Here is a 12,675-nt window from a genome sequence, read left to right as displayed (position 1 = left end):
TTTTCTTTCTTCCTGATTTTTTAGTTCTGCCCCACCAAGGATTGTATTTGCATGTAATTTAGAGCAGGCATCACACTTTTTCTGTAAAGAACCTGAAATGAATGCCTTTGTAAGACACACAGCTTCTGTCACAACTACTTCGCTTTGCCATTGTGTCATGAGTGTAGACATAGGCAGTATACAAATGAATGTGATTGACTTTGTTCCCCTAAAACTTTATTAAATAAAAGAAGTTCCAGCAGCAGGCTGGAACAGCCCCCATGGACCAGTTTGCCAATTCCTGGTTTTGAAAATCGAATACTTCTACAAGAATTTTTTGATAAAAATGGCAGTACTCTGTTATTCCTTTCCTGCTTCAATTGCAGTTAGTTCATACAGAGTTTACCCCTACAGCAAGATGTTTATGTACTGTATTAGCTTTTTCATTTTAAGCACTAGCTGTTAACTTTATGTTGTGATAGGTAAGGATTTAGATCTCTTTTCTCTTTCAGGCTCTAAGTCATATATCCCCTCCAACCTCCTCATATACTTATCTCCTGATATCCCTCCTTATCCCCTCCATCCTCCTTATATACTTGAATCAGATTAGATGAACATTTAGTGATTATGTTGTTACTGTGAGTCATGTACTGAGTTATTATTACTTTTCTTTTTCTGCATAATATTTCTGTTTTCTACCATTTGTGATAGGTTTATTTTGTTAGTTTTCTGTCTTATCTCTAGTGTAACACCAGTCTCTCCATCTGCTATTGACATGTCCTCTCCAGATATTCAACACACCAAGTATCCCTAATCTAAGTCTCCTGTCACCATCATACTGGAAAATTCCTTTTGCCTGGTCTTCTGTTTCTTGTCTCCTATGCCGTTCTTATTACTTGTATCCTTCCTTATTTTAGGGGAGCCAGTAGCTTCTTGGGCAGAAGTGTACAAGGGATATAAATTTTTTTGAAAAAACTTTGCCTGTGTGGAAGTATTTTTCTTCTTCCCTAGGTTGGAAATTCTTTTCCTTCATCATTTTAGAAGCATTAGCTGCTCTATAGTTTGACTTCGAGAATTAAAGTCTGAAACCATTGTGATCTGTACATCTTTTCTTTTTAGTTTATTATTTGGTGACTTGTTTTATTATCTGAAATCTTCTAGGACCCAATATACTGACGTGACTATTTTCATATATTGTTTTCAGTCTTCTTAGCCTGAAAATCATGTTTTCCATTGGAGTTTCTATATTCTAGCTTTTAATACTCAAGTAAGCATGTTTGACCTATGCCTTCAGCAGCCCAGCTTGTCACTAAGTGACTCAGGATACTAGCAATAGGCTTCCTTCCTAAATTCTCTTCTGTCTGTCTTTCCTGTATCAGGAAACTCAGCAGCAGGTTGAAGAAACGGGTTCACTTTGTGCTGTACTTAAATGAATGGTCCATAAGTAGACGACATTTCTTGGAAAAGGTTGAACAGAAGCTGTGTCTAATAGTCGGAATAGAGGTGTATCAGTTTCCTAAGGCTCCCATAAGAAAGTATCACAAATTGAGTGGTTTAAAACTACGTAAATTGGCCAGATGTGGTGGCTCACGCCTGTAATCCCAGCACTTTGAGGGGCTGAGGCGGGGGCGGATCACAAGGTCAGGAGTCCAACACCAGCCTGGCCAACGTGGTGAAACCCCGTCTCTACTAAAAATACAAAAATTAGCTGAGCGGGTGTTAGTGGGTGCCTGTAATCCCAGCTACTTGGGAGGCTGAGACAGGAGAATAGCTTGAACCTGGGAGGCGGAGGTTGCAGCGAGCCAAGATCATGCTACTGTGCACCTCCAGCCTGGGCAACAGAGTGAGACTCCATCTCAACAACAAAAAAAGGTAAATTTATTTTCTCACAGTTGATGAGGGTGAAAGCTTGAAATTAAGGTGTCAGTGAGGCCACACTTTCTCTGAAAGCTCCAGAGGGGAAACCTTCCTGCTGCTTTTAGTTACTGGTGGCTGATGCCAGGATAACTCCAATCTTTGCCTTAGTGTTCACGTAGTCTTTACTGTGTCTCTCTGTGCCCCTATATCTAAATATTCTTCTCCTTATAAGGAAACCAGACATACTGGGCTTAGGACCACCCTGAACCACTGTGATTCCATCATAATTTAATCTGCAAAGACTTTGTTTCCAAATAAGTTCACATTCTGAGTTTCCTGGTGGATGTGAATTTTGAGGGGACACTATTCAACCTAGTACACAAGATAATTAAATAGCAGGTGGTCCTGGCCCATGATTTGCACCAGGTGTAATTTAAATATTCTTTGAGTGACATTACTCAGATAAATCCTCCAAACAGAATAGCTTGCATACTGCTGTCATCTTGTTTTTATTTTGGTATTGGTACATTTATAATTCTGGGTTGGAAACGCCTTATATTTGACTATTCACAATGAAGGGTAAATTTAGGATAAAGACATTTGAAACTGGTTGTTTTACTTTCACATACTAGTAAAATTTATTCACTAGCTTTATTAAATATATATTGGGTGCCTACCAGTCACTATTCTAGGCATTGAATCTTTAGCAATGAGGCAAACAAAGTCTCTGCCTCATAGATATGAAAACATCTACACTGCAATGCAGTGGTAAGTGATGTGAAGTAAATAGTGATGGGAAGTGTTGTGCTAGTTGAGATGACATTTAAGCAGAGACCTGAATACAGTGAGATGATCAGCCGTGTATATATTTGGGAGTAGAGTATTCCAGGTAGAGAAGAGATTGCAATGGTATGGCCTAAGCATCAGAAGGCAATAAAGCTTAAAGAAGAACAGATATGGAAATAGCATGATTTGATTACATTTTTAAAAACTGCCGTGGCTGCTATGTGGAAAACTGACTGTTTAGAGAGCAAATTGCAAAGGAGAGTGCCCAGGTATAAGTTTAATTATGTTGGTCCAGGTGAAGGTGTTGGTGATTTAGGCAAAGGTAGTAAGAATAGAAATGATGAGAAGCGACTGGTTTTGGATGTATTTTACATTTGGAACCACAGAGTGTCTTGTGAGTTTTGAGGGAAAGAGAAATATTGGGAAAGAATCCTTACAGTTTTAGGCCTGAGCAACCAGAAGAATGGAAATTACATACAATCAGATGGAAAAGCTACAGGAGAAGCAGATTAGTGAGGAAAAAACAGAATTCTGTTTTGACGATGTCAAATAGATGTCAAGTTAGGTGGTTTGATGTATCAGCTTAGAGCTCAGTGGGAGCTGGAGGTCGAAAGGTAGATGTTGTCAGCCTTCATATGGCATCTCAAGTCATTAGCCGGTGTTGTGATTTTTCCAAATTTATAAATGTATTGAATATTGTATATAATGTCCCTATTCAGTCATCACCAAATATTTATAACGTGTTTTCTATGATCCGGTTATTGTTCTAGGCCCTGAGAACGTGTCAGTGATAGTAGACATTTAAAATAGAAATATAGAGCATTAGATAATTTCTGGGTCTCTGTTAAATGGAACTTCAAGTATTACAGTAGTCTCACCCAGTTTAGCACTAATATGTTATTTGATTCTTTGATATTAATTTAGTCTTCTTAATTAGATCGTTTAAGCTCATTGATAGTTGGTTTTTTTAATGTTACACATGATGCTTATCACAATTCTGGGAACATTCAGTGTCCAAAGAATATTTATTAATGATTAAGTGACAATTTTAATTATTCAAAGGCAGTAATATTTTTGTCAGGATGATGTTTGTCTTTAGCATGGCTTGATTATACAGATAACTAAGGAGAATATTAACTAGTTCTATTCTCCAACTCTAATTTTTAAAGACTATGATAGATTTTATTTTATTCACTTTCAATGGTGTCATTTTTATTTTATTTCCATACATGTATTATATTTTTAAATTTGCAGCCAGATTCTACTGCAACTGAAAGAGCAATTGCCAGACTAGCAGTACATCCTCTTCTGAAGAAAAAGATAGATGTGCTAAAAGGTATGAATTAAATGACTTTTAAGCCATGTACTTAATGCCTTTGTAGACTTTGCATAATGGTGATTCACTTATTTTAACTCTTGAGGTTCTATTATAAATGCAAGTTTCTTTCAAATATTTACCAATGTGGAAAGTGTCTGAAAATACAGAAAGTGTGATCTCTGAAGAAAAACCAAATCTGTATTGTTTAATAAATTCTAATATATGAACATATGCAATATATATCTTTCTATATATAATATATACAAGATAAAGTTGAATAGTTTTTTAAAAATATTGACATAACTCATTACTTTTGGTTTTCCCACTTAGGAACATAATTTTTTATATGTTTATTATAAAATATATTTATAAAATGAAATGTTTTTGTCACATGATACTGATTTTTATGTATGAAAGCACAATTTATAATACTCAATGCATTATTATTATATAAATTAAAGTTGCCATTTCCTTTTATTTGTATAATGTGATGTTTTTACTGTTCTTCATAACTCCAAGACATGAAGAAAAGATTTTCTTTTCATTTTCACAATTTAAAATGAATGCATCTGAGCATATCATGTGTTTGGTTTTTAAGAAGTCAAAAGATTTCTTTGTGAATTCAGACCCATTATATGTATTTAATATCAATTCCAACTGCCCTCTTAAATCTTTTCAAATAATTTTTTTAAATATTGTTCTAAAACAGTCATGTTTTATATGTTTCAGTGCTAAAATGAGTCATGCACTGTTTCTCTTGCAGCTGCTGTCCAAGCCTTTAAAGAAGCAAGACAAAATGTTGCTGAAGTTGAGTCATCAAAGAATGCTTCAGAGGACAATCATTCTAAGAATACTTTGTATTCAAATGATAATGGAAGTAATTTACAGCATGAAGGAACTATTATCAGTGAGCAAAAAGGCAAAGAAACCAAAATACTGGGGAAGAAACCAACACATAATTCAAAGGAAAAAGTAGCCAAGATGGAACATGGACCTAAAGCAGTGACTATTACAAATTCTCCATCAAAGCCTTCAGGAAAGGATTCTGTAGTTTCCCTTGAGTCCCACAAGACACCTGCTGACCCAAAGCTGAAAACACTAAGTCAAACTAAAAAAAACAAAGAATCTGATAGCTCACTCTCTAGTAACAGTGATGGCAGAGAAGAAATATGTGAAGAGGAGAAGGAGTATTTTGATGATAGCACAGAAGAAAGGTTTTACAAGCAGTCTTCCATGTCTGAAGATAGTGACAGTGGTGACGACTTCTTCATTGGGAAAGTCAGACAGACCAGAAAGAAGGAAAGTAGTTGTCATTCTTCAGTTAAGGAACAAAAACCACTCGAAAAAGTGTTTCTTAAAGAAGATACAGGTGAAACTCATGGGGATACAAGAAATGACAAAACCAAGCCAAGTACAGAAACCAGAAAGTTAGAATCAGTGTTTTTCCACTCTTTATCTGGATCTAAAAGCTCTAGAAGGTAGGATTCTTTTTCTGTTCTGAAATAATCATTAGTTCTTTTTTAAAAAGCTAGAAATATCTACGTGTCCATACATGAAGAAACTATAATTCTAGTTTGTACAACCCATCCAGTTTTTAGACATGGCCCTCTCCAAGGTTATAGTGGGATATTAGGTACAGATACACATATGGCAATGCCACATTTGTCCAGTTTCATCAGAAAATGAGATGTTATAGCCAAATAATATGCCAGCTGATTTAAATTTTATTCCTTCATTTATCAAAGCTTTTAAACTTTGAAATCGTTTTGGATGAAAAACTTTTGAAAATGTTTCATGTGTCTTTTTAAATGGAACTTTCTGAAAAGAATATGGTATTTTTTCTTGATGACCCAGGACCATTATTTTAAACATCAGTCATTTTACTGTCTAGTACCATTTCAGGATGTAAGGCTGCTTGCCCTTAAACTGAGTTTCTCCAGACTGCTTTTTACGTGGTGATGTTGCTATCTCCATCTCTGTTGCTCACTACTTTTCATAGTTGTTCTGTTATAAACCAGTAAGTTTAACTTTATTTGCAATTCCAATTTGATAAAGGATGTCTTCACATTTTAGAGTAAAGGTTATGTTTAGCTGATTTCTTCAGTAACAGCTATAAACTGTTCTTGCATATATTTACAAGTCAGGGATAGTTTTTAATGAAATAGAAAAATGTGATGTAAAAATTTTTCAAAAATGTCACAGTATGCATGGCAAAGACATAAAAACACGTGGACTGTTGAAATAATTAAAATATTTACTTCTGTTTTCCAAACTTGCCTCAAAAAGCTACATTTTTTTCCTCATCTGAAAATGGCATACCACTATCTCTTTACCACAAAATATAAATCTTTTTTCTTCCTTTTTTTTTTTTTTTTTTTTTTTGGGACGGAGTCTCACTCTGTCACCCAGGCTGGAGTGCAGTGGAGCAATCTTGGCTAGGCTAACTGTAACCTCTGCCTCTCAGGTTCAAGTGATTCTCCTGCCTCAGCCTGCCGAGTAGCTGGGATTATAGGAGCATGGTGCCACACCTGGCTACTTTTTTTTTTTTTTTTTTTTTTTTAAGTAGAGATGGGTGTCACCATATTGGCCAGGCTAGTGTTGAACTCCTGACCTTGTGAGCCACTGTGTCCCGCCAAAATGTAAATCTTAATTTTTGTTGTATGAGAGTCATTCTTCCTGTGAGAAGGCTTTAGAAATTCTTTATCTAGATAATCCCCAAGAGTAAAGGCAAGGTAACCAAGACAAGACATTTTCCATTACAAACAAAATTCTCTTTAAAGGTGGTGAGGGAAGTAGGTCCTCATGTGTCTGTAGTAACACTGGATTCTAACAAACCTTTGTTTGATACACAACCTGGGACTTGCATAATTATCTTATTGTTTGCTGGTGTGACTAAGGAGGATAGTAGCCCTTTGATTTCATTTTATCATCAATTTTGTTATGTTATTTTCTTAAGATCAGAGGATTTATCTTCAAAAAGTCATAATGGTGTTTTTCTTCTTTTAGAAATTACAAAGAACAGGCTCCAAAAACAAGATCACTAGGTATGTATTCACAGTTGCCTAACCTTCATATGCAATTAAGCTATGTTTTACCAAAGTAAAAGAATGAAAAATCCTTGTTGCTTAGTATAATCTGAATGAATTATGTACCCACAGAAATATTAACAGAGCATCTTATAATTATCAATATAATTTTTTGTTGTTGATTTTCTTTTTTTCTGTGTCCTGCCAGAGGGAAATATAGATAAAATTTATCAGGAAATATTATGTCTATTTAACTTATCTCAAATTAAATCAACACATTTTTAAGTAAATTCTGTAAGTTATATCTTAATTATTAGTGATCCTAAACACTAATGCCATGCCATTAAATATTGAATAACAAGTATATTACTTTCTTAGGCAAGAGTATAATCAGAATATTTTCAGATTAATTCATAACAAATCTAAGTTTAATGTATTTGCGGAGAGTGACTTCTCACACAATCCTAGACTTTCACTAACTTAACATAGCAAAAATTCATTTCTCATTCACATCACAGTCCACTGTGATGAGTTAGCAGAGAGGCTGTGTTCCACATAGTAATTCAAGGATCAGGCTTCTTCCATCTTTTGGCGTTTTCCTCCTCCAGGTTCCAAATATTCTCCATTTGCCAATAGAAGGGAATTAAGTACATGGAGAATTTTGCAGATTTTTGTGAGCCAGGCCTGAAAGTAGCAGAACCAGTTTTGCTCACATATCATTAGCCAGAATTCAGTCACATGACCCCATCTAGCCACAAAGGAGCTAAAAATGCAGTCTTAGTATATATCTAGGAGAAAAGAGGAAGTGGAATTTTGTGAACACATAACTTTTTCTGCCAGTGACCATACTTTCTATCACCAGATGCCCATTTCGTTTGTCCTCCTACACAGAGCACATTTACCTCCTTCCCAAGGAAGCCAACCCAAAGTCACAGCCAGTCACTGCATCTAGCTCAAAGTTCAGAATCACTGGTCACGCAGTACTTTCCATCAAATGTCATGGATGAGATTCCTCAAAGTTTGGTGACCTTCATACTAAAAAGAAATTCATACCATGATATACCATGTATCGAGTAGCAGAACAGGGACCAAGTAATGAAAATAAAAACTCTTAATTGCTTAAGGGAAAAATGGAAGCCACACAACAAGTCTACTGCTTGAAATTCTGCTGAGCAAAGATTATGAAGGCTCTGAGAGAAACTTCCTCATCCATTGTTTTTCATGGTCCCTGTCTAGGAAGGGTCTTTGCTTCATGGCCACATCTGAGGTGGGTAGTTAACATCTCTTTGGAGTTTGCCCCAAGTCACTGGTACAAATATAAAGTGATGAAGATTGTACAAAGTTCCGCAGAGGTTTTTTCCATCCCAGGCTTGTGATTTCTTTCACTATACACTTCCTCAAAAACTCAGTGGATTTCTGACCTGTGTTTCCTTCAGTCCATCTGTGGGCTAGTTACTGTACTGAAAATTCTTTCTTAGAGCTAGTTCTCAAACTTGTCTTATTTATGTTTGTTTGTGTTTTGTTTTGTTTTTCCTGATTCCCACTCTCATTCAGCATCTACTGCATTGAGAATTAATCAGGTTTGGATGGGAAAGCCATACATTTAGTCTTATCTCTGCTCTAGGGCTGAGTTGCTGTGGGCCTTTTATTGCTTAAAACTTTTCTTAGACTTGCAGGTTACTGTTTGGGAGTCAAAAGCTTTTCTAAACCTTAAGTTCCCAAATATCTAGATTCTTTCTGTTCTCTGTTCTCTTTTGTGTAGTGCATTGTCAAGGACAGCCAGTAATACATTGATCTTTTTATTCTTTCCAACTGGTTACCTTTGTACAGCAAACACCCTAGGCTTGTGGCCTGCTTGCCAAGTTATCACAGACAACAGTTTTATCTATTTCTTTGGCACATAGGTTACTTACTTCTCATTGTCAGTTATCTGTTTCCTTGCTACCCACCACCGAACTGCTAAGCCAATGCCAAATTTTTATGTTAGTGTAATGGTACTTCAGAGTACCAATTTTAGTATTATTCATAGTAGACTACCTGCTATAACAAGTAACTACTAAATCTCAGTGATTTGTCATCCATCAGTCTGTCTGCTCCTTGGAGTTTTATTCTATCTTGTGCCTCTTGCCTCCTGTGGATCCTAGGAGTTCTCTTCATTCATCAGCAATAGAGAAGTAATGGAAGATGGAATGTGAGGTTTTTATGGTCCAGGCCTTTTACTCACATTTTATTGGCCATCACTCAATTAGCCATATGACCTCACCTAACTGCAGCAGGAATGGAAAATATTCTGACTGTATGCCTAAAAGGAAGATAATACAGGATTTGGCAGAAACGTGTCAGTATGCCCCATTTATACCATATATTCACAAACATAGGATAACTGTAAATATAAGACATACCTACATTTTCACAATGAGGATATCCAAATAAAGGGTTTTTTGTGCTTAGCTTGTATGCTTCAAATATTTACCAGTTTATTTACATATACAACTGTATGTAATATATAAAATAATACATTCATTTAGAAATACTGCCTTATTCAAATCTCAGTTTTTATGAAACAGGTTCTTTTTAAACTTTTCATCACTACAGCCACTCTTTGAATATTATAACAGATTTCTAGAGCACATGTGATTTGTATAAGATAAGGTTGTTTTGATTTCTGTCTAGATAATGTTTTGTAAATATTATCCCAAACTATGCACTGGTTTATATAACATAATTGCATTTGTTTTCTTAAAGAGGTCTTTAAAAGACTTCTGACAGGCCAGGCACGGTGGCTCACGCCTGTAATCCCAGCACTTCGGGAGGCTGAGGCGGGTGGATCATCTGAGGTCAGGAGTTTGAGATCAGCCTGACCAATATGTCTCTACTAAAAATACAAAAATTAGCCAGGCGTAGTGGCACACGCCTGTAATCCCAGCTACTCAGGAGGCTGAGGCAGGAGAATTGCTTGAACCTGGGAAGCGGAGGTTGCAGTGAGCCAAGATCGCGCCACTGCACTCCAGCTTGGGCAACAGAGCAAGACTCCATCTTAAAAAAAAAAAGGGGGGGTTCTGACAATGATTTCTAACTTGCCGTGGAGAAATTACATAGTCATAGGACTGATTAGTAAGTCTACATTAAGTTTCTTGTCTCTCTTTTTCTTTCTGATTCCGTCTTCTAAGTTCTGTAAGCACCTAAAATGTGCATTGATTCTTGTCTTTTCATGCTAGTATATCTTCCCCAAATAAGACTTGATTCAAAATCATATAAAGTGATAAGACACTATATGGACTAGAATACAAGTTGCCACCTTCATACCTGGAGACTAAGGTTACAACTGAAAAAGAACTTTGTCTTATATTCTTCAGCAGACTTCGTAGTGTACCTTGTAATAACCATTTTTGGTTCAATAACAGACGGAAGTGGAATCAATTTATAGCCCTTTAAAAATAGGTAAACGCTATCAGTATTGTCAGACCCAGTGGAGTGTCTTAGCTAAGATGTGAATTTTCTGGCTACATCTGCTTCATGTACACAGATATCATAAGCTAATGATGTTCCTTTGAAAATACAAGATGCCCTTCTTTTTTGCCTTCTATGCTAGTACAACAGGGTGATTCCTTTCTTAATGTTATTATAAATAAGACAGCACAGCATAAATTAAGAGGCACTAACATCTACTTATAAGGGTTAGAAAGCATGTGTATCCGGTGAAACCCCGTCTCTACTAAAAAATACAAAAATCTAGCCGGGCGAGGTGGCGGCGCCTGTGGTCCCAGCTACGTGGGAGGCTGAGGCAGGAGAATGGCGTAAACCCGGGAGGCGGAGCTTGCAGTGAGCTGAGATCCGGCCACTGCACTCCAGCCCGGGCGACAGAGCGAGACTCCGTCTCAAAAAAAGGAAGGAAGCATGTGTATCAAAATTGACTACTCGTATGTAAATTTTCAGCTTCAAACTATTCCCTGTTGGACTTTTTTTTTTTTTTTTTTGGAGACGGAGTCTCGCTCTGTCGCCCGGCTGGACTGCAGTGGCCGGATCTCAGCTCACTGCAAGCTCCGCCTCCCGGGTTGACGCCATTCTCCTGCCTCAGCCTCCCGAGTAGCTGGGACTACAGGCGCCAGCCACCTCGCCCGGCTAGCTTTTTGTATTTTTTAGTAGAGATGGGGTTTCACCGTGTTAGCCAGGATAGTCTCGAACTCCTGACCTCGTGATCCGCCCGTCTCGGCCTCCCAAAGTGCTGGGATTACAGGCTTGAGCCACCGCGCCCGGCCTGGACTTCAGTTTTAAATTGTGAAATATTCCATTAAGAAAACAAAACTTCTTTTTTTAATATTGGTTTGAAAAAGATGAAATTTACGTCTCCTATATGCTCTTTAGGTATATAGTTAGTTGTTATTATTTTTGCTTTCTCCTAGATTTTCCACAGAATGAGCCTCAGATCAAGAATCAGTTTAATAAGAAGCTACCAAGAAGACTTGAAAATACAAAACAGCAATTGCAGCTGCCTCTTCATCCTTCGTGGGAAGCAAGCAGAAGGCGAAAAGAACAGCAATCTAATATTGCTGTGTTTCAAGGGAAAAAAATTACATTTGATGATTGATTAGTGCCTCTTTCTGCGAACTTTTCCATCTAAAAAAAAAAAAAAATTTTTTTTTTTTAAGACAGGGTCTCACTCTGTTGCCCAGGCTAGAGTGCAGTAGTGCAATCACAGCTCACTGCAGCCTCGAACTCCTGGGCTCAAGTGATCTGCCTCCCAAAGGGCTGGTACTGCAGGTGCATGCACTACCATGCCCTGCTTTCTCACCCCAGGCCCTGCAGCTATTACTTAAACTTGTATTTAAATAAATCTCTTCTGGGGGGAATTATAGAATGTTTGTTTTTGTATTTCTTTTTTTTTTTTTTTAAGTAAATTCAAGTTATGTTTACATAAGCCTTTCACAAATCCAATATGTACTTAAATTGATTTTTAGTATCCCTCAACTGTTTCCCTTATGAAGTAATTTGGGGATTTTAGTGATCTCATATTTTCTCTTTAGTGCTTATCATGAAATGTGCTTCACTTGTTCAGCTCTGTTGTTTCCTTAAAAAGTCAATGTATATTTAAAATAATAATGGAAACATAGGAAATCATAGCTATTTAAACCAGATCACCCTTGTTAAAAAGCATTCTTGTTAGCAAATTAAAATAGTAACTTTTCTTATGGATGTACAGATAAATAAATACTGATTTTATTATTGTTTTACGTACTTGGGATCATGTACTTTTTGATTCTAAAATAGTTGTCTAGGACACTTTTGGGATTTTTAATTATATTTTAGTTACTTAAGAAAATTGTTTAAATGTAGCAATACAACCAATAATTGGTTTTATGTTTCACTGCATATAAATATTTCCATTAAATCAAGAATGTGTATTATCTAGTTTTGACTATATATTCTTATTTTAAAATTTTTGAAGAATTGTAGATTCTAATTTTTAAGAACAAATTCTGAAGGCAATTGGATTAAAAGAGCATTTCCGCTGATAGCTAAGCAAAGAAGTTGTAAGATGACTCACTGAGGAAAGGACTGCTTTATACATTACAGTACTGCTATTTAAAAGGAAAACAGAATTTTTTAAATCCCTTCAAATGTTTCACTTTTGCTATGCTGGGAAAAATGTTGAAGTTCTTGGTAAACTGAATAATGCTAATCCATGTTTCCTGCACATTAGTTCCTTTA

General features: G+C 36.4%; 1 protein-coding gene across 4 annotated transcripts in view; it reads left to right on the top strand.

Annotated features, from left to right (window-relative positions):
* The window catches only part of SRFBP1 (serum response factor binding protein 1), a 62,257-nt gene extending 49,886 nt beyond the window's left edge, over nt 1-12,371 (top strand). For all 4 annotated transcript variants that reach the window (XM_010369160.2, XM_030927323.1, XM_010369161.2 and 1 more), the window contains 4 exons: nt 3,877-3,958; nt 4,704-5,418; nt 6,947-6,984; nt 11,370-12,371. In XM_010369160.2, coding sequence (XP_010367462.1) covers nt 3,877-3,958; nt 4,704-5,418; nt 6,947-6,984; nt 11,370-11,554 — 1,020 coding nt within the window. In that variant the 3' untranslated portion in view covers nt 11,555-12,371. The remainder of the gene's footprint in view (nt 1-3,876; nt 3,959-4,703; nt 5,419-6,946; nt 6,985-11,369) is intronic.
* The last annotated feature ends 304 nt before the right edge of the window (nt 12,372-12,675 follow it).

The sequence above is a fragment of the Rhinopithecus roxellana genome, chromosome 3 (genome assembly GCF_007565055.1).
Source record: "Rhinopithecus roxellana isolate Shanxi Qingling chromosome 3, ASM756505v1, whole genome shotgun sequence".
Lineage (NCBI taxonomy): Eukaryota > Metazoa > Chordata > Mammalia > Primates > Cercopithecidae > Rhinopithecus > Rhinopithecus roxellana.
Note: the sequence above shows the minus strand (reverse complement) of the source record. Positions and strands in the feature narration are given on the sequence as shown.